This window comes from Astyanax mexicanus, chromosome 1, assembly GCF_023375975.1.
Source record: "Astyanax mexicanus isolate ESR-SI-001 chromosome 1, AstMex3_surface, whole genome shotgun sequence".
NCBI lineage: Eukaryota > Metazoa > Chordata > Actinopteri > Characiformes > Acestrorhamphidae > Astyanax > Astyanax mexicanus.
Window position 1 is genome coordinate 117,023,467 of NC_064408.1, and position 23,517 is coordinate 117,046,983.

General features: G+C 38.3%; 1 protein-coding gene across 2 annotated transcripts in view; it reads right to left on the reverse strand.

Annotated features, from left to right (window-relative positions):
- Positions 1-23,517, reverse strand: part of csmd3a (CUB and Sushi multiple domains 3a) — a 777,572-nt gene that overhangs the window by 272,073 nt on the left and 481,982 nt on the right. For both annotated transcript variants that reach the window (XM_049467549.1, XM_049467548.1), the window contains exons 32-34: positions 14,750-14,863; positions 14,401-14,496; positions 9,909-10,112 (exon numbers count right to left, since the gene is read on the reverse strand). In XM_049467549.1, the coding sequence (XP_049323506.1) occupies positions 9,909-10,112; positions 14,401-14,496; positions 14,750-14,863 (414 nt within the window). The remainder of the gene's footprint in view (positions 1-9,908; positions 10,113-14,400; positions 14,497-14,749; positions 14,864-23,517) is intronic.

Genomic DNA, 23,517 nt, shown 5'->3' on the forward strand with positions numbered 1-23,517 from the left:
GTACTGTAAGAGACATGTGAAAGTGACAAGTGTCAAAACTGCCTGGTATGCCTGGTGCAACCTGGTATGAGGGAATGATTATATACATTGGTATGAAAAAGTTTGGACACCCCTGATCATTTTTTATGATTTTTCTGTATAAATCATTGGTCGTTGGAACCATGATGTTGAACAATATTTGTTTTCAGGTCATTTAAGAGTTTTTAGGAGTTGTTATCTTCTTCAGAGAAGATGCAAAAAGGCTCCTTAACTCTTTCTTATAATTGGATTCACCTGTGTATGTAGGTCAAGGGACAATGAATTTACCAAACAAATGTTTCGTTCTAATAATTAGCGCTAAAGGTATTCAATTCAATAAAAGGACAAGGGTTCCCAAATTTATGCACCTGCCTAATTTAGTTTAAATAATTATTTCCCTTTTTTTACTTAATCCTATAAACTTCATTTCACTTCTCAAATATTACAAGGGGTGCCCAAACTTTTTCATAACACTGTATCTGGTCTTTAAAGTCACAGCTCTTTGATGGGTTGTGGAGTTCAGGTTAGAAAAGAAAACTCTATATGTAATAAAACATATGTGCACAAAGTATGCATGTGTTTATATGTATAGTTTATATGTGAAGTCATAAATTAAATATGAATGATCTTATTACAGTTCTAAAATAGCACACTGCATGGAAGGATGGTGATGATGAACCCATTTACCCATCCATCCATCCATCCATTTATACTGTGTATCCATCAATCTATCTTATCTAGTTATAGGGGGCAAGTTAAGACAGTGAGTGTAATTTGATTTGATATCCCGTCCCATGACTTTTGCCACATTTTAGGAAGCTAAAGATCGCTGTACTGACTTGTGGGATATGACTGCGGGACTTCCTGCATTGAATGCTGTTGTGATTTCTGCCTTTTTTGTCCCAAATCGCTTGTTTGTATGCATGGACAATACAAGCCAAAAGCAGCCAGTTACGATCATTATCACCCACTGCACTCTCCACTGTGGGTGGTAATGCCTTCTATGATGTATTTCCTAGACCCCCGGAATGCACCTCACTCTGACATCACTCACTCACTTGATCACATGACACATGTACACAGCATCTCCAGGAAGTCAATCACCAGAGTATTGATTTCACCTGTTTACCTCACCATTTATACCCCTTGTTTTGCATTCACCTTGCTGAATATTGCCTGGTTTACCTGCATACAAAGTGTTTTTTTTGCCAATTATTGCTTCTTATATTATACATTATATCTTGTTTTGTTTTTCTGGTTCTTGCCTCCCCTTTGATCTCTCTGGCTGTTGTTCACTGGCATTGACCGTGTTTGCTTTGATCATCCCCTGTTCTTTATTTAATGAAGCATTCATTTTACATATGCGTTTATCTGAGCCCTGTCTTGCCCTGTCTTGACTTCTGTATCTACTGTAACTGTAGATCAACCTCTATTAATAAACAAAAATAATAGGAATCATATTATAATCTGTTGATTCATGTATCATATATACTGTAACTGTAGATTAACCCCATATTAATAAAAATAAATAATAGAAATCAGATGATAATCTATTGATTTCTGTATCTACTATAACTGTAGAATAACTCCTATTAATTAACTGAAATAATAGGAATCCAATGATAATCAGTTGATTTCTGTATCTACTGTAACTGTAGATTTACCCCTATAAATAAGCAGGAACAATAGGAATCAAATGATAATCGGTTGCGCTCATTCAACTCAGTGAAAGTAAGTCAAATTCTGCCAGAACATCTGGAAAGACAACTTGTTGAATTGTCAACATTCTACAAACCAATCAGTGTCAAGTACAGGTATAGTATAGACTCCGCCCACACACATAGATGATGGCTCATTGTTTATTGCACTAAGTAATTAAACTGCAGTGCGAAACCAAAACTAACTGGACCATATGAACACTATACAATTTAACCAACACATCAATCTTGGTTCAGACTCTGGTCTGGACTTTCAGGTGTGAACTGCATCATATCCACATTACATTACTGGCTGTAATTGCATGTGACATGTTTATAGCACAGCTAAGTCATAGATATGTCAATGCTACGTAGCAGAGTTCAGGCAAAGTGCTCCCAAATATTCCTCATTCCCACTGTTTGGCAAAATATTCATTGCGCAGCATGTTAGTCAATAGCCACAGGAATGAGAACGGACAATGTGGAAATACACAGCATCATAGAGGCTGGGGAAAAAAGCCCTATATACGCATCTAAATGGCCCTGTCTGGGAGCTCTGACATGCTGTGTGCTCTTTGTCATTCTTGGCCAGGCAATTTGAACTCGCTTGTTGAAGTCATCACCAGTCATTGTGTTCAGCACCTTTTGAGGCGCGGTCGATATGAAAGAAGGCCCGGCTGTCTTCTGTTAGTTAAGGACGCCTGGGGGACACACAGGCCACGGCCGTTTGCTTCAGATTCACCGTTACAGCTCTGGAGACTGCGTCAGAAGAGACTAAATGAAAGATATGGCCTGTAGGCCTTGGCCGATTTATACTAAAATATTGATACTCTCAATCTTGACGTCAGTCTTTCATTAGAAATACGCTATGAGTCATTTCTCCAGACTAGTCGTATGACTTTGTGCTGCTTTAAATAGAAAATCTCCATTCAAAATGCTGTGTAGTCTAAGACTAGGCTTATTCCTTGTCTGGGTAACTGAACCATAGAGGATTTCAATGGAAAGATTGATGTCTCGCAATGCTCTTTGCTATCTTACACCTCCTTAACAGTGTTGGAGTTTAGGAATAAATCTACACTGATGGGCAAGGGGGGTCTGGAAGTGAGGTGTGTTTCTATTTTGGCGACAGAAAACACAAGTGCGCCACTGACTGAAATAAACCCAGACAACAGTCAATCTTCAGAGTCCATTCCTATAGGTGCGCACAGCTCTGTGTACAACCCGACTTTTAACTCAACAATAAACAGAATAAAGAATAAAATAACATTACTGTTCCTTTAAATGAGCTGCTGCTGTATCTTCACAGTGTGAACAAGCAGGACAGTATCAGTCTCTGCTGAGATGCACAAAAGCTACGCACTGTTAAGATACGAATGCACCAAAGTCAGAGCTCACCTGGTTCTTAAAGGGAATGACAACTGGCACACGGATTGGTTTATTTCATGTTACGCCCAAAACACACTCATTAATTATTAATCAAAAGAATTAGTACACACTTTTTGCGTGTTTCGAGCAGCACAAGGCTTATTTTTTGTGCCCTCACGATACCGAAGACACACCGACACGCCCTAAATCAAGCTACCCGATACGCAATTGACCGGTGCACTATGTTCATTTACTGCTTTTGTCAATGAAAAAAAATCCTACAGTGGTTGGGTTTTTACTTTGGCAAACAATTCTCAACACAGCCCCCGACTTCCTAACTGAACTTCCTCACTCCTCAACCCACTCCTTCACTTGGTGACGAGTGGTGCGGCATCTTGCATTGTCTTGTCGGCGGACTGAGTCATTGTTTGTGTTTCTCCGCCATAAAAGACGAGACAGATCCATTCAACCAACCTGACACAGTTAATGAACATCAGTGTAGGCCATCTCTACATCATACAGTATCTCAGAAGATCTTCTCGACCTCCAACAGAGGGGTGCATCAGATATGTGCACTGGCATATATGACATAAAAGAACAAATATGAGTTATAAACTATGATGGTTAAAAAACTAACCCAAGTCCTGTACTACTTGTAAAATGCCAGCTCAAACATTGGTTACAAAATTTGGTTATGATCCATTGCATATCCTATGAACCCTGTATTCATAATGCAATATATGACTTGCATAATACCTTATAATGACTGTAATTAACCTGTATAATTGCTCATAAGTACTTACAGCCACATTCATAACACATTATACTCTACAAGTATAAGGGTTTATAAAGAATCGGTGTGTAATTGTACAATGTAGTGTTGTAATGCACTATAACACAGATTTGGCATACTTTAGTATAATGCATTATAATATGCAGCTATGATTTTTCAAATTAGGCTTTTATAAAAGTGTGTAACACATTATAAAGCCTAATATACAGTCATTACTGACTTTAAGTGAAGTGAGTTTTCGGTAACATTTTCTATGAATGTCATCTCTATAAGACTCTATAAACATACTCATAACACATTATAATGCATTCATAAGGCATTATAAACATGGCTATACATATTTATAAAAATGTATAATTCATTATAGCCATGGTTATTATCCAGTGACTAAAAAAGCTTCCAATTTATAAACACACCCTCAATAATCCTATAAATATATTTTTAACCACTCATAAATTATTCTTGTCTTAAATATAATATTAATTATAGTCAATTATAATGTATTATAACAGGTCTTTGTGCGCTCTAAGTAAAGTGCCAGACTTTCATTGTAGGATTAGATTATTAATGATAGATATATACTATTTTAACATATAAATTATTATGATCACAGGTCATAATGCTTTATAAACATGGCTATAATGGGTTATGCATTTTTATAATCATTTATAGCCATGTTTATAATGCTTTATGAATGCATTATAATATGTTATGAATGTGGTTATAGCGTCTAATAAGAATGACATTCATAGAAAGTGTAACCGAGTTTTCATATGCATTTCAAACGTGAAGTAAATGGGGGGTTCATAGGAAGTGTTATTATATTTTCTTTAACCAGTAACCTGTAATTCAAGATTCAAGATACTTATTTTAATGTTTACAGTAAACAGGAAGTTACACTACACAATGAAATTCTTATTTTTCCAATCCTCCCCTGGCACACAAACTATTAGAGACTAAAGAATTATACAATACATGTGCTGCAGGGCTGAACAATTTCAGTCCTGGATGCCTAAATTCCTGCACAGTGTTGTGCTTTTCCAGCTTATGCACACCTGATTCAATTCACCTGTTTATTACCAGGATTAGTGGGTCTATTAAAGCAGGGAAATCAGCAAACTGGGCAGAACTCCAGCCTCTAATGCCTACTCCTGCTGTAGGGTCTTCAGAAAGCTACATTGCACAAAAGAGCCCACTTATTCCAATAAGTAAATAAGTCTATTGTCACCAAGACTGCCTTTGATCATTGTAATGAACACTCCTAGGGCTCTACAGTCTATTTTCATGCCTTGGACTTGAGGAATAAATCTACACTGATGGGTGTGGTGGTCTGAAAGTGAGATGTGTTCATGTATTTCTAGTGTGTTGCTATTTTGGTGGTGGAAAATACTGGTGCTCCACTGACTGAATAAAACCCTGACAACAGTCAATCATCAGAGTTCATTCCTATAGACTCAGTGTCTTTATGAGGTAGAGTCACCTGGAATAGTTTTCGTTTTTCTTTCAGCATCTTGAAGGAGTTTTTGGAGGTGCTGAACAAAAGTTACTGCTTTTCCTTCACGCTGTGAAACTCCAGCTCATCCCAAATCACCTCAAATTACCATCTCAGTTGATTAGATTTAGGTCAAAATGTTTTTGTACTGTTTACAACATTATTAACTGTTTAACTGCTTTAATGTCTTTACTATAAATCTACAATGCAGAAAATAAACTAAAAGTAATATACAAATAAAATAATTGAATGAGATTATGTTTTTAAACGTTTAATTGGGACTGTATATACAGTATAGCTCATATAAATGTTAGAAATGTTTTGTTTTTTTTTCCATTCATTCTCCTGTAAATTTTCCATTTATTAAATGTTGTTCAGTTATGTATGGACTGGCTGGGAAAACCGGTTAGAAGAATTTTCCATCATATGGGCCCTTTAAGCAGGGGTTTACAGTAAAAACTACTCCTCCTATTTTCTTTTGTACAGTTTCCATTATAGTTCCTCATTGTTTCCTCAGCTTCCTCTCCGCCTCGGGGGGGAAAGGGGTGGGCGGAGTGCATCTTTGCACAGCTAAATCAATGCAATTATTCAGTTCGCCGCCGTTTCCAGCACATCTATATTCCATAGGTGACACGCGCGCTCCCGCATGCCCCCGTGATAATCAGAAAGGCTTCCAGCTACGCTAATGTCATCATTAGCCGCGGGCGCGTCCTCGGAATGGAGCGCCGTGTTTCATGTAGCTAGTGTTTATCTCGGCAGCCGGAGCGCTGCTCCCGTAAACAGGTTAATGCACCTGTTTGCTAATGGCTAGCGGTAAGTGACAATCATGCTTGCCAGTGATGAGCGGCTCCGGTCATTAATTAAAACCGGCATGTCTAATTAGGCATTGTGCGCTAATTAGCACACGGCTGGTGATGCAACAATAATAGCGAATCCTTGGCCATTGAGAGAGCGCTTCCACTCCAGTCCAACAAAAGCAGTGGTCTAGTGCTGTTGAGTGCAGCTCTAAAGCGTATAAGATGTAGGTTATGATGACACTAATCATCGCCTAGCTCTCAAATCCCCCGCGGTCGCAGAGCGGGGGGAAACTATAGCGCATTATAGCGCAAAAACACATTACACGCTAATGCCTTATATAACGCAGCGGCGCCCTGTATATATATATATATATATATATATATATATATATATATATCTGTACACTTCCCGCACTGGATAAGAGGCAACCAGATTGGAGGAGGAGAGAAATAATAATAAAAAAATAAATAAGAAAACACACGCAACAAAAAAAACAATATATCTATGAGGTTTAGTTTCCAATAGCAACAACACGGCCAACGCTACAGTAGTAAACACCGCTCTCGGTAACCTGGTGACTCACTGAGATGCTGCTGTTCTCAGAAAGGAGAACAGAACACTACAGACTGTGCCAACACAGGAATGCTGTGAATTTGTGTCTGCAAGCATTAACGATGTGCTGAAAGAGGAATATTTGCTTTAACACAGGAATTTACAAACAAGCAAATGCCTCATTAATCAATCTACAGAAAGAAAAAAAAATAAGAAACAGGATCAATATGGTGGAGACTAGAGATGCACCAAAATGATGCACCAAACAATCTTGTATAACACATATGAGTTGCATAAACAGTCCGTTTGGAAGGTTTTCAGAACACTTACATCATCCCTATGGCATCTCAAAAATGTTAATATCATTGGAAATTTGCTTTATTTTATTTTAATCCAGTTTAAAATGTGAAACATTACAATAAGAGGCCGCTTAAAAATGATGAGTTTCTGGAATATAATAAAGAGGAAGATGGATGATCACAAGCCATCAAACCAAACTGAACTGCTTGAACTTTTGCACCAGGAGTAAAGGCATAAAGTTTTCCAAAAGCAGTGTGTAAGACTGGTGGAGGAGAACATGCCAAGATGATTAAAAACCAGGTTTATTCCACCAAATATTGATTTCTGAACTTGTTTTCTTTGCATTATTTGAAAGCGTTTTTGTTTTTGTTATGACTCTGATGATTGACTGTTGTCAGGGTTTAAATCAGTCAGTGGCGTACCTGCGTTTTTCACCTCCAAGATAGCAATACACCAGAAATTCACCTGAACACATCTCTGTCTTTTTCCTGCCCTCCTGTTTTTTTATGTACCATCCCCTGCACATGGCCTGTGTGTTCCTCCCATGTCTTCGCCTTAAGTGTATCAACTGTGTTCATTTGTAGCTCCACCCCCTCGTTATCTACCCCCAGGTGTTTCCTGTTTCCTGTTCACTTCCGTATATACTGTATAGCCCTTTTGTTTCTGTGTTCCCTTGTAAGATCTCGTACATTTGACGTCTTTTAGGTTGTAGGTTTTTCTTTTTTTGTTTTTCAGTCTTAGTGTTTTCTGTATTTATCATAGCTAATATAGTCTGTTTATTTATCCTGTTATGTGTTAATTTTGGTTTATTTCTGTTTAATCATTTTAAATTCTCGCATTTGCGTCTGCTTTCTGCGTCCTTTTCTTGTTGCAATCCCAAGAGTTGGCACAAGACATTGACGCTGTGTAAAATATGTCTCATAATGTCATAAATGTGTCTTGATAAAAACCATAAAACACCAAACAAAAGTCAGATATTGCCCCATTAAACAGGTGCAGATCATTAAAAACTCAGTAAAATAAACATGAAACACAGTAAAATAAATATTCTTCAGGTGTAACTTTGTGGTTGGAGTCTGTAAAGTGATTTGTGGCAGCGAGAGCAGAAATTGCAGCCTGGCTGAGAGTGCCGGTGGACGTCCCCACAGGAGCATTTCTATTAAACTGCAGAAGGACAGCGCTGGAGGGAGAGCAGCCCTGTCAGTTTGCATCAGGAGATTTCGCCAAGAATTCACAGCGGGAGAAAATCGTATTTCACGCGTTCTCTGAGCTTCGCAAAGAAGAGCCTATAGCCATAATTTGCAGATCACCTAAAGGCTCAATTGTGATGTATTGATTCTTGAAGAAATACAGAATAACTTCTCTGTATCTTTCAATATCCACCTGTTTCTGTGGTATACTGAGGGTAGAGGTGTTCAATTCCGGTCCTGATTTAATGCTTTCACTGTTTCTATTAACTGTCTTATTATTTAGTCTCATTAACTTTCACTATTAAGCATAGATGTATAGTAAAGCAGCAAAGCAGAACTACTTCAGTAGAACTGTACTTAAGCTCAAAAATGCTGTATTCAAGTACTAAAATAGTTTTTTTTTGTTTTTAAAGATGTAGTTTTTTTCAGAATAAATAACATATTTTTACACTGACTTCAATTGAAAGTTAAGAAGCGTTTTTATTTTCCCTCCTCCTGCAAAGTTGACATTTTGGAAAGAGATTAAAAGTTTTTGTGGCAATTTATACCAGGGGTCTGGTATAAATGCACTCTCTCCCCATCCATTACGACAACCAACATCCTATTCTTTTCAATGGAGAGAGCCACTGCATGCCATGGTGCATGCTGGGTTACGTTGAACGCAGCCCCATCCTCCGGCAAAAAAAGTTCAGCAGAGCTCAACATTATTTAAATGAATCCAGCTGCCGCGCTGCGCCCAGCCAATCAGAGAACAGTAGGCCGTGACTTCACACACACACAAGCCTCACACAAACAGAACAGGCGTCTTTCAACCACATAAGAGAAGCTGAAAACTGCAGAATATGGATTTATAGAACTATAGATCACAATGAGGTTGATTAAAAATTACAAATTTTAAACTTATGATTGACTACATCTGTTGCTTCATTTGAATTCAAAAACATCTCAGACATGCACATCCACCCGGCGAACCGAGAGATCAGGTGTTCTGTCGAATTGAGCTACCCTGTCAAATCGCGCTACCCTTTTGTGTATATTTAAGGGTAAAAATACAAAAGAAGCACAATATTAGAGCATGTTTCCAGTAGAAGTTCATGTACTATTTTTTACATATATATTTATATATATATATATATATATATATCTTACATCACAGTATCAGGGTAAAGTTATGGTAGTAGGAGTTTATTATAATCTCTTTTTGTATTTTTTAAGAAAATCTTTTTTTTATTATTATTATTATTAATTGCCATTACACTTTGACAGTGTAATGACAGTGAGTCCAGGTTGTTAAATGCACAAAAAATACTAGAAAAATAGAATTATTATAAAACACACGAGGAATAATAATAAAAAACTGTAGGTTAGTGCATGTGCAGTGTCTTTAGGAAGCACATATGGATGGGTTGCAAAACTCGACAGAACACCAGCATGGCAGCCTAACCCAGACTCTACGTCCAGCGGCCCCCCAGTTAAAATAAGTTTGAGACCTCTGATTTATACAGTATACTGGGCTTATTACAGATTCAGGTTCAGATAAATACAGTTAAATTCATAATCATTAGTTTCTCATTTTGAAGATTAAACATGCATAAATTATGCAGGTAGATGTTTAAGAACTCCAACATACAGCACAACATCTGTCCTCCACACCAGCAGGTGGCAGTAATACAGAATGTGCAGAAAAGGAAAAGGCTACGTACCAGTGCAGGTGGGTACAGTGCCGTTCCACTGGGCCAGGCTGTTGGGTATAGACTCACACCGGATGGCGCTGGCACCGTGTAGAGTGTAGCCTGGGTTACACTCAAACAAAATCACGGCACTCAGTCCGAAATCGCTCCCGATACGCTTCCCAAAGCGAGGCTCCGGCACCGAACTGCACTGGGAGGCACTGGTTCTCGGCACAGCTGGAAAAAACACATTAATTATTAGTACTTACAACAGAATGTCTCGACTATCTATTAATCCACACTGGTGCTGAATGGTACGATCAAAAATTGTAGTGGTTGGGTGGTGCAGTGGATAACACCACTGCCTGCCAGTAAGCTACAATGTGGGAGGCTAGGGTTCAGTTCCCAGTCTGGGTGACTGAATGCTGTGCTACACCAATACAAGTCCTTGGGTTAGACTCCTAACACTACACTCACCCAACTCTGTAACAGGAATAACCTTGTAAGTTGTTCTGGATAAGAACGTAGTAAAAATGCTATAGAAATGTAAAATAAACATAAATGTAAAATTCTGACGGTTTCATGGATTATCACAGTATTTTTTATGATTATTATTTATTTATTTTAAATAAAATAATTAAATCACAGTACTGATTAAAACTAGTTTAGACATTATAATTCTTTTTTATTCATACTATTTAAACTCATATCTCAAATCATTATTATTTACAACATTCTTAAGCATTTTAAGTTTATAATGTTTAATAGTGTCTTAACTAATGTCAATTAATAATGATTTATAACCTGATTATCTAACCATTTAACAATGTTTATTACAGTCATAAACTCTGTTATTTGACCTTATTTAAAAAAAATATATAGTTATAAAACAGATTTACCGGAAGAAAAATGAAAAACTTTTTGAGCAGTTGTCTGAAAAAAAAAAAAAAAAACTTAATTTGAAGGAAAACAAGTCAAAAGTTTAGACACACCTTACATTTTGTGTTTTTTTTTTCAGTATAAAAAAAAGATTCTGTATTGTAGATGAATACTAAAGCCATCTAAACTATGACAAAAAAAACAAATAGGAAATTATTTAGTAAACAAAAAATCTGTATGTTTTTTTTATATTTTTAGATTATTTAAAGAAGCACCTCTTGCTTAGATAGAGACAGTTTTACACATCTTGGCTAAATTTTCTCAGTTTCTCAGTTTTATGAAGTAGAGTTAACTGGAATTCAGGCTTTCGGTTAACAGCTGTGCTGAACTCATCAAGAGTTATTTACTTGAATTTCTTGTCTCTTAATTTAAGTGTTTGAGAGCATCAGTTAAAGTAAAGTAGTGAAGAGGTAGAGTTACAGGTATACAGTGAATAGTGAATATTTGAGTAATGTTCTAATCCAGATTATGAGAAGCAAGAACTACTCAACTAAGTACAGAAAAAATATATATTTTAAGAAATGAAGGTCAGTCAATCTGAAACATTTGAAGAACTTTGAAAGTATTCTAAAGTGCAGTCGTAAAAAAAAAAAACACCATCAAAAATGCTATGATAGAACTGGCACTCATCAGGACTGCTACTAGCCTCACAAACAGCAAGTTAACAGTTTGTCTTTTAAGTTACTACATGGTGTGTCCAAACCTTTGACTTTTATATTTAAAATTATATAAATATGGTTTATTAGAAGAAAAAACGGTAACACTTTCTATGAATGTCATCTTTATTAGACGCTATAACCTCATTCATAACATATTATAATGCATTCATAAGGCATTATAAACATGGCTATAAACGTTTATAAAAATACATAACCCATTTAGCCATGTTTGTTAAGCATTATGACCTGTGATCATAATACATTATAAGCTGTGCGCATAATATATATGTTAAAATAGTATATCTCTATCATTAATAATGTAGTCCTACAACAAAAGTCTGGCACTTTACTTAGAGCGCACAAAGACCTGTTATAATACATTATAATTGACTATAATTAATATTATATTCAAGACAAGAATAATTTATTGGTGGTTAAAAATATATTTATAGGATTATTGAGGGTGTGATTATAAGTTGGAAGCTTTTTTAGTCATAATACAGTCTGCAAGCTGGGACTTGAGTTTCTTGTTATTGATGTATAAAATGTTATAAACACTACAGCAATTATTGCATTATAATCACAGTTCATGATGCTTAATAAACATTGCTATAATGACTTATTATTTTTTTATAAATATGTATAGCCAAGTTCATAATGCCTTATGAATGCATTATAATGTGTAATGAGTATGTTTATAGAGTCTTATAGAGATGACATTCAAAGAAAGTGTTACCGCTTTTTTAGTCATGATAAAGTCTACAAGCAGGGATTGAGTTTCTTGGTATTGATGTATAACATGTTATAAACACAGCTATTAATGCATTATAATCACAGTTCATGGTGCATAATAAACATTGCTATAATGAATTATTAATTTGTATAAATATGTATAGCCACGTTTACAATGCCTTATGAGTGCATTATAATGTGTTATGAGTATGTTTATAGAGTCTTATAGAGATGACAATCAAAAAAAAGTGTTACTGATATACATTTCCAATACATGCTACTGAATTCTGCTTAATAAAATGAATTAATTATTGCTTTATTTATATGTTATTCAGTGCTTATGCATGTGTTATAAAGCCTCCTTGTTGATAGCCTTCAAATAAAGTGTAACCAATTTTTTTTTCTCAGCAATTTCTCAGCAAGTTTTCCCACTTTTCTTAGTGGAACCTTGAGCAGACACCGCTGGAAGCCGTGAATAAGCTTGTGACCGAACTCTGGATGGATATTTGGCCGCTCTTCTTGGCAGAATGAAATTAAACGTATTGGTTTCCTGACACAGACCCAGCTTTTAAGTACAGTCCACATATTTCCAGCAAGGTTGCTGTCAGAACTCTGAGAAGGACATTCCAAAAGCTTCACATTATCCTGCTTTATTAACTTCCTGAGATGTTCATGATACACTGTGTGTAACTGAGTCTCAGTATAAATACATATGTCTAATACACGTGGTCCAGTGCTCTAAAGCGCTGCCACTATGATCAGGAGATGGCTGGTTCGAATCCCAGTCATGCATCTTGCCATCAGCTGCTGGAGTCCTGAGAGAGCACAATTGGTCTTGTTCTCTCTGGGTGGGTAGAGTAGATGGCACTCTTTCCCCTCATCACTCCAAAGGGTGATGTCAATCAGCACAGGGCATCTGTGTGCTGATGTATCAGAACAGAGTCGCTGTGCTTACCCAGTCTTACAGTATAACAAAATTTTAAAAAATAGTTGTAATAACTTGATGTTTTAAGTTATGCTAACTTAAGTTTTTATTACCCATTACTTAACCTTTTTAAGGAAACCAGTTCGCTCTAATTTTAAGGTAAATTCAAATTATCCATGCGTACAGTGTTGGACAGCAACAATATATACTATTTTAACATACATACTAAAAGATATTATATATTGCAATTTATAATGCATAATAAACATGGTTAAAATGTACCATACATTTTTTTTTAAATATTGATAGCCATGTTTAAGTTTATATAGTCTAATAGACATGACATTCATAGAAAATATTATTCTTATTTTTTAACCACTCATAAATTAGACCTGTCTTGAATAAAATAATATTTATGGTCATTTATAATGTATTATAACAGGTCTTTGCGCACTCTAAGTAAAGTGAAGACTTTAATTGTACTTAATTTCATTGAATACATTATTAATGATAGATATCATTGCTGTCCAATGAAAAACAAGTATCTCCATTTTTGTTGATTTGTGCCAAAATTTCTTGATCAACACACCAATAGAAACATTTCATTGGACAGTATATACTATTTAACATACATATTAATCCATATTACAAAATACAATTCAATTCAATTAATCAAGAGAAAGATGGATGATCACAAGCCATCAAACCAAGCTGAACTGCTTGAATTTTTGCACCAGGAGTGTAAAGCATAAAGTTATTCAAAAGTAGTGTGTAAGACTGGTGGAGGAGAACATGATGCCAAGAGATGCATGAAAACTGTAATTAAAAACCAGGGTTATTCCACCAAATATGGATTTCTGAACTCTTAAAACTTTATGAATATGAACTTGTTTTCTCTTTGCATTATTTGAGGTTTGAAAGCTCTGCATCTTTGTTATATTTGTTATTTCAGCCATTTCTCATTTTCTGCAAATAAATGCTCTAAATGATGGTATTTAATTTGGAATTTGGGAGAAATGTTGTCCATAGTTTAAAGGATAAAACAACAATTATTTTACTCAAACATATACCTGTAAATAGATTTTTTTTTCAGAACTGTATATTTATGGCCATGTTTATAATGCCTTATGAATACATTACAATGTGTTATAGGCATGTTTATAGAGTATTTATAAAAAGTGTTACAGAAGAAACACTGTGCGAGGTCAGAGCTCCTCCCTGTTTACAGAATCAGACAGTATATCACAGTACAGCACAGCGCAGGACTCACCCTGATAAACGAAATGAAAGCCTTTGGCGGTGTTCGGCCCCTCCATGGTGAATCTGATGGTGATCTCGTTGCTGGAGCTCAGAGGCAGCGGCTCTCCTTAGAAAACAACGAGCAGGAGAAAAATAAGGCGAGAGGATCTGGTAACACACTGACAACTACAAAGGATCAGGCCGGGCGATAACGCCGGCACGCCAGCACATCACCAGGGTTAAGTGTGAAAGAAAGTCTAATTATTAGTTAGTGTGCCAGCGTGAGACAAATGCTTCCACACAGCTGTTTGAGGACGAGCAGCTGCTGTTTACAGGCTGCTGAGATGAATCAGGTGAAGCAGGTGGAGGTAGACTCTTACCTGAGTGAGAGCCGTAGATGGAGGTCAGCAGAGGAGACTCCGGGGAAGGCCCGTCGTATATGTCCACCACGTCGCTGGGAGTGGTTTGGAAGAACATAAACTGGCCGAACAGCACTGTGTGAAGGACAGAAGGAACTCGTTAACTAGGTCTAAGGATCCAAGTTCAAAACCTCTATGTCAGCGCTTCTCAAACCGCTCCCCAGAGACCCACACATGCCCCAGATTTCCACTTCAACCCAACTCCCAGCTCACTGGGACAGAGGAGGAAACGTGGACCGCCTGGGGGCTCCAGATGAGGGGTCTGAGAACAGCACTGCCGCCCAGATTACTCTGATATTACAGGGTATTGATTTGATAGGGTGCAACAGTTAGGAATTAAATTTCCTATACCACATACACACTCTAAAAAACAGAGGTACGATACAAGTACTTTTTTGTACTTAATACATAATTGTACCTTCAAAGATACAATATTGGTCTTTACAGGGTCAGATTTGTTCCCTCTGAAGTACAAGGTCTTTCCTAACAGCAATAAGTACAGATTTGTACCATTTAACCAGCCAAAGGGTACATTCAGTATTCTGTATCACTGCACTGATAAACAATATATATTTTAATTGCACATTTTTAATTTGAAAGCCAGACAATTTTGGATCATTAAGTTTTTGGCACATATTCAGTTGATGATAATGTTAATAACCTTTATAATCTTTACTGGCACAAAAAACATGGGTACAAACAAAAAATACTTTCACTGAAAGGTACTTTTTTGTACTTTAATCTAAGGTACAGCCCCAGCGACAAGCTTTGTACTCTTTTAAGTACAAATCTGTACTCATATTTCTTAGTGTGTACTGTAACACTGCAGGTGATGTAAATTCAGTTTTTATATGAATACAAATGGACAATGTTACATTATATACATTCATTCCACCAGAACCCAAACAGAGCATGAATCCAAGTTCCAAAAAATACCAATTAAATAATAAATGGAAACCCATGAAGTGTCCAAGATCCATAAAAATCTGATCATTTTCCAAAAAAAGTGTCCTAAACTCTAAAAAATAAAATTAAATAATTGCTCAGAAAAAAAAATGCAAATAAATAAATAAATAATATTCAGGATCAGTACATCATGTTTTAATTCAGAGCCACCTGAGGACCCGAAAATCACCAGCATCCAGTACTGACCACTGGCCTTCAGTCCCTTATACACATGGATTCCTCCAGTTTCTTCAAGGATTCAAGGAGATTTTATTGTCATTCGCATCACATGTGGTACATGAGGTGGAACAAAATTGTGATCTCACGATCCAGTTTACACCCAAGAGCTGTTATTAAAATAGATAAATATAGATAAAATAAAAGAATACAATAAAAATAGCATATATAAAATAGATAAGATAAATACCCCAAAAAAATATAAATAAATAGTAGACAGGTAGCAGTAACATGAAGTGCAGAGTGCAAGTGTGCTATAGCAGCATGATATGGAATTAGAGCAGTAGAAAATAAAGTGTCTCAGTGCGGTTTAAAGTGACAGTGTTTGTGAACAGTAATTTGTCCTTGTGTGTCAGTGCAGTGTGTTGTTTAGGTGGAGTTTAAGAATCTTACAGCTTCTGGAATGAAGCTGTTTCTCAGTCTGGTTGTTTTGCACTTGATGCTCTGCAGCCTCCGGCCTGAGGGGAGCGGGACAGAAAGTGTGTGTGCTGGGTGGGTGGGGTGGGCCCTTTTCCTGCATCTGGAGGTGTAGATGTCTTAATCTTCTCTTAATCTTCAGGAGATATTATGGGGTGTAGATGATGGGATATACAAAGTCTTTCCTCTTTTTCATTAAGAGACATTTAAAATTTTATATTTAAAGTATTGTAGACTAAAAGACTCAGTCATGTGAGTTGCAGTTTGCAGTTGCAGCTCCTCCAGATGTTTTTGTTAGTACCACTTACTTTTCCAAGCTTTTATTTATTGGCCCTGTTCCAAACTCTTTGAGATGTGTTGCTGCCAGCTAATTCTAAATGAGTGAATATTTGTAACAAAATGGTAAAATGTCTGATTTCAATATCTCGACCGCACAGCTTCTTTTAGGGCGTGTCTTTAGTATCGTTAGGATGAAAAAAAAATACACAAAACACAAGACACAAAAGGCACATACTAATTATCTTAATTCACTAAACTATGGGTGTGTTTTGGGCGTAAAATAAACCAATCAGCGTTTGACTTCATTCCCTTTAAGAACCAGGTGTGCTCTGATTTAGTCGGATTGCTATTTTAACAGTGCAGTGCTTCTGTGCTTCTTAGCAAAGGTAACTGAGCTGCTCATTCACACTGTGAAGATGCGTGAGCAGGTCATTTGAGGGAACAACAATGTTATTTTATTCTTAATTATTTTGTTTATTGTTGAGTTAAAAGTTGGGTATGCGCTCTGCAGCAGCCTGCATGGTGCACCTATTGACTGTTGTCAGGGTTTTAATCAGTCAGTGGCGCACCTGTGTTTTCTGCCGCCAAAATATCAATACGCCAGAAATGTACCTGAACACACCGCATTTCCAGACCACTACGGCCATCAGTGTGGTTTTATTCCTAAACTACGACGCTACCTAAATGACGCGGACACAAGGTGTAAAAATGTACTGTTGACAGGGTTTAAGATAGCAATGAGCACCAAGACGCACCTTGCACACATTGTAAGATAGGGCTCAATGTGTTTCTGTGCACAGATTACACTGAACTCAGGGTCCTGAACTGCAGTCTGTTGACAGTTGTTTTTTCTTTAATAATAGTGGTTTTCTCCCAAACTCTAACAAGGATTCCTAGAGGTAATAACCATCTGTAGAACTGAGGACCTGCTGTCATCCTCCACAACATGCTCAGCGCCGCTCCCGGGATAATCTTCGCTTATCCAATCAGTCACTGGCAGCACCACCGCATCCAACCCAACCCAACCCAACCCAACACAATCTAACCACTCCACATGACCCTAACAAGGAATTTCAGCTTGATGGAAAAAGAATTCAACAAATTCTTATTGCGATTGTGGAGGGAATGTCGGGAGCGGGGGGATCGATACGGTAAGAGCAGTGCTGTGGGGAGCGCGACGCTTCGTCAGGGGGACGGAGAGAGAGCGCCGTGCCTCCGGGCTAGTGCCGTACCTCAGACAGGTGATGAGGAAACAACGCTCTGCCGCGCTCCAGGTGAGAAAAATAGCAGCATATGTTTGTCGCCTAATATGAATAATTTAGCCAAAAAGCCGGCGCCTTTCCTTTCACACTCAGGTGACGCTTCTTTTCCCACAAAAATCTGTCGGAAACTTTTTGAAACTAGGCCACGTCCTCAGGAGTTTTGGGGTAAAGCTGTCAGTCAGCTCCATGTTTATGGACAGTACAGGATGTCAAATGCTGTAGAACAAAAAAAAAACAAAAAAAACAACGAAAGAAAGCCAGACGCTCTGAACTTCCAGACATATTACAGAATAATTCAGCCAAAACCCTTTACCTATAATACAGCCACTCAAACTGGAGCTACAAGGCTAAAATAGCTAATCAAGAGTTTATCCTACTTTTGTTGGATTAACAGTCTTTCTACTAGATCTTAGTAGAGCATCGCTCTTTGGATTTGATTATATCCAACCTCATCCTCAACTGTCTAACTCATCCCAGATAGGGCTGCACGAAATTGGAAAAATTTTACACTGCAAATGTTGTTTTTTTGTTGATATATATCGCGAAATTAAACAATGCAAGGCCCATGACATCATTAGCCCCTCCCCCATCCGTCTCGGGTCTTGCGTCCGGACCGATTAAGAGCTGAGTCAGCACCGAGCACTCAAAACCTGAGAAAAAACAGCAAAACAACAGTAATCGGCCCTTTAATCAGGCATTTAAATGGCTTTTTAAAAGGTAAATAAAAGCTTTTTTGTCTGGGATTAAATGCGTGAATTCAGCTGTAACTGGAAATATCTGCACTGCAAAACTGTGCTGGACTGAGGTGCACAGCTTTCCACACATGCATTTACAAGCATGTGCCCTACCATGTGGTTGGAGGTCATGCGGTTACCTCGTGTTTACTCCTTTTGGTGTTATTCTGGTGTGTTTTGGCTTCTAATCTTCTTATTTTTGCTATCAAAACTTCAGTTCACAGAGTTAATTAAGAACTCTGTGAGCAGCCATGACCAGAAGGTTAGAGACGCAGCTCTGCGAAAAGAAAATCTCTTTTATTAAGTGCCCTAAGCTGCACCTAACCTCCAACTGCTCCTCAGGTGCCCACAGCTGCCCACTGCTCTGGACATGTGTGCTAACTATCCTGTGTGTGTGAGCTCTCTCCAAGTGTGTTGAGCCCCACTGACACTGTATTAGATGAGGTGGTGTTTCATGTATCTCAAAAGAAGCAAATTCTGGCCTTCACCCAACCACAGCTGTGGTTATAATAGGTGGGAATATGAATGATGGCGAGATAATTGGAAAAAAGATCCAATAAAATAAAAAGAAAAACATCTGCTGCCTTCATTTGGCTGTTCATTCCAAGTTTAGAACCAATGCTCATGTGTTTGTGCCAAATTCTGCCTCTGGGCCAATCAAATTTCAGCACAACACTGGTTCCTTTTCTTCTTCTATTGTTTATTGTAATTGTTCTATTGTTCTATTGTTTATTGGAATGTAATCGGGAACAAATCAAACCATCCCAGACAGCAAAAATCACTCTAGCCATTTCTGGGCCGAATACCACATGTCTATCCTGGAATTAATTGGCCCATCTCTGGTTTGAATCCTGGTCCAATTATTGTCCAAATGCTTGGCTCACATCCAGGCAGATTGCTGCATGTGCCAACACCCCTGTCGCAGAATATAATATATAATATATAAGATTGGCCTGGGCAGCTTGTGCCAACACCCCGGCTACTAAGTATAATATGAGGATCAGCCTGAAGCACTGGTTCCAACACCCCGGCCTCTATATATAGTATGAGGATCAGCCTGAACAACTGGTTCCAACACCCCGGCTACTAAATATAATATGAGGATCAGCCTGAACCAATGGTTCCAACACCCCGGCTACTAAGTATAATATGAGGATCAGCCTGAACCACTGGTTCCAACACCCCGGCTACTAAACATAATATGAGGATCAGCCTGAACCATTGGTTCCAACACCCCGGCTACTAAGTATAATATGAGGATCAGCCTGAACCACTGGTTCCAACACTCTGGCTACTAAATATAATATGAGGATCAGCCTGAACCACTGGTTCCAACACTCTGGCTACTAAATATAATATGAGGATCAGCCTGAACCATTGGTTCCAACACCCCGGCCTCTATATATAGTATGAGGATCAGCCTGAACAACTGGTTCCAACACCCCGGCTACTAAACATAATATGAGGATCAGCCTGAACCACTGGTTCCAACACCCCGGCTACTAAGTATAATATGAGGATCAGCCTGAACCACTGGTTCCAACACCCCGGCTACTAAGTATAATATGAGGATCAGCCTGAACAACTGGTTCCAACACCCCGGCTACTAAATATAATATGAGGATCAGCCTGAACCATGGGTTCCAACACCCCGGCTACTAAGTATAATATGAGGATCAGCCTAAACCACTGGTTCCAACACCCCGGCTACTAAGTATAATATGAGGATCAGCCTGAACCAATGGTTCCAACACCCCGGCTACTAAGTATAATATGAGGATCAGCCTGAACCACTTGTTCCAACACTCTGGCTACTAAATATAATATGAGGATCAGCCTAAACCATTGGTTCCAACACCCCGGCCACTATATATAGTATGAGGATCAGCCTGAACAACTGGTTCCAACACCCCGGCTACTAAACATAATATGAGGATCAGCCTGAACCACTGGTTCCAACACCCCGGCTACTAAGTATAATATGAGGATCAGCCTGAACCACTGGTTCCAACACCCCGGCTACTAAGTATAATATGAGGATCAGCCTGAACAACTGGTTCCAACACCCCGGCTACTAAGTATAATATGAGGATCAGCCTGAACCACTGGTTCCAACACCCCGGCTACTAAGTATAATATGAGGATTAGCCTGAACAACTGGTTCCAACACCCCGACTGCTAAGTATAATATGAGGATCAGCCTGAACAACTGGTTCCAACACCCCGACTGCTAAGTATAATATGAGGATCAGCCTGAACAACTGGTTCCAACACCCCGGCTACTAAATATAATATGAGGATCAGCCTGAACCACTGGTTCCAACACCCCGGCTACTAAGTAATAGGAATAGGTCTGTGTCACTTGTGCCAACAACACAATTGCTGAGCATAATATGAGAATCAGCCCGAGCCACTGGTGCCAACACCACAGCTGCCAAGTGTAATTCGTCAATTATTCCGAGATGCTAGTGCCATCTGGGATGTTTCAGTTCATCTGAATAAAAAACACTTCTTTTGGTCGGAAACATAATGTGGTTTACCGCATTTTTCAACACCTGGTATTTTGGTTGGGGCCAAACTGAAAAGCCTGAATGTCCAGAGCAAACAAAGTAGGTATGAACACACTAACAAACATGAAAGTTAAGAATTGAGAACTCCGAAAACTCTTATTAAACTCATTAAAATTAATACCAGGCTGACGACAATCAAGAACCAGACTAACTGTGCCGAGTAACAAAACACAGGGTGAAAAAGTTTGTTTTTGGCCCTGCACTCTTTAATATCCTTAATAATGTCTCTTCAGCCCGCTTGTCTTCTATAATCACCTCAGCTGTCCAAATCAATAACGAACCTGCCAGGGGACTGCATGACCTCCAGTATTAATATGTATCCAGCGGACGACGAGTCTTATTACCCAGAGGCTCGAGGCTGGACCGGCTTATGTAAAGATGATAATACAGCCATTCTAGCAGCAAATAAAGTCACTATTAAGAACTCCAGGCTTGATTAAGGTTGACATACTGTGCCCTTGTTTCTGGTACGAGCAAATAGAAGGTACCATGCAACTGCAAACCAAATAAAGCTGTCGCCCACCATGATTCAATTTGTCCTAGTGCACGAGCAGAGCAGTGTATAATTATCAGCAAACATGGTTACGTCTACATAACATGAGCTATAGCAGGCCCTAAATGCATTGTGGGGGTGGCAGGGGGAAGGGGTGTGCTGTAGGCTCCCAGTCTCTAGAGAAGATTAATGCTGCAGGCTGGAGAACCAGTGGATGTAAGGAAAGGGCAGAGAATATGTCATGATCACGTCAGAATCATTTTAGACTGAAGCCAATCACACGGCTGCTTTAAGAAATCATTCACTTTGTTTTCAGCCAATGGGCTTCATTTTTGTTCTGCGGTGGTGCTGAGTTTTATTGAGGTTCTGAAGTCTTTAGTGAAGTTAATGGCCCACATACAGACACAAACTCAAGATGCCACTACAGCTAAAGCTAAACCTGGACAGCTAACGTTAAAGTTAAACCAGGACAGGTAACGCAAAACCTAAGGTCAAACTATTAAAATTAAATCTGGACAGCTAAAGTTAAAGCTAAACCTGGACAGGCAAAGCCAAACCTAAGGTCAAACAACTAAAATTTAACCTGGATAGCTTAAGTTAAACCTAAACCTGGACAGGTAAAGCCCAACCTAATGTCGAACAACTAAAATGAAACATGTACAGCTAAAGTTAAAGCTAAACATGGACATGTAAAGCTAAACCTAGCGTCAAACAACTAAAGCTAAACCTGGACAGCTAAACCTCCACAGAAAAGGTTTAAGCTAAACCAGGACAGGTAAAGCCAAACCTAAGGTCAAACAATTAAAATTAAACCTGTACAGCTAAAGTTAAAGCTAGCTAACCTGGACAATTAAATTCAAAGCTAAACCTGGGCAGCTAAAAGTTAAGGCTAAACCAGGGCAGAAAAAGCGAAACCTAAGGTCAAACAACTAAAGCTAAACCTGGACAAGTACAGTTAAAAGCTAAACCAGGCCAGGTAATGCCAAACCTAAGGTCACACAACTAAAGCCTGTACAGCTAAAGTTAAACCTGTACAGCTAAGGTTTTAGCTAAAACTGGACAACTAATTTTAAAGCTAAACCTGGATATCTACAGTTAATGCTACAGCTAAACCTCCACAGATAAGGTTGAAGCTAAACCACGACAGTGTTACGGAAGTGAGGGGATGGACGTAAGTGCAGAATAATTATATTTATTAAATTAACAAACTAAAACAAATTAACAAACAAACAAACAAAATAAACCAAAGTTACACTGAATACAAAACTACAAAACACTAAACTTGAAAACAGGAATCTAAGAAACAGCATGAAACAAACCTGAACACAGACAGCAAACAAACCAACAAAAGACTAGACAAAGAAGGCTTGAAACAAAGGGGATATATACATGAGGAGGGAACAGGAAACTGGAAACACCTGAGGATCAATCAAGAGGGGGCGGGGTTACAAATAACTAATGACAGGGTGGGGCTAGGGCGGAGACAGGACCAAAACACAATGGCACATGGCTGGGAAACATGACAGGTAAACAGAGGGGCAGGAGCACAAGAGACCAAATGAGGGAGAAACATGACAGACATGGGCTAAACTCATACCTGTCAAGTCTCCCGTTTTGGCCGGGAAACTACCGTATTTTACTCCTCTTTCCCGCCGTCCTCCCGTATTAGTATTTTCCCGTAAATTTCCCGTATTATACTAAATAAAAAAATATATAGGCCACAGGCGACAATGCACTGACCGCTGTGTGTCTCTTAACCAATCGTGGTGCCGGTTCAAGGAGAAAGTCCCGC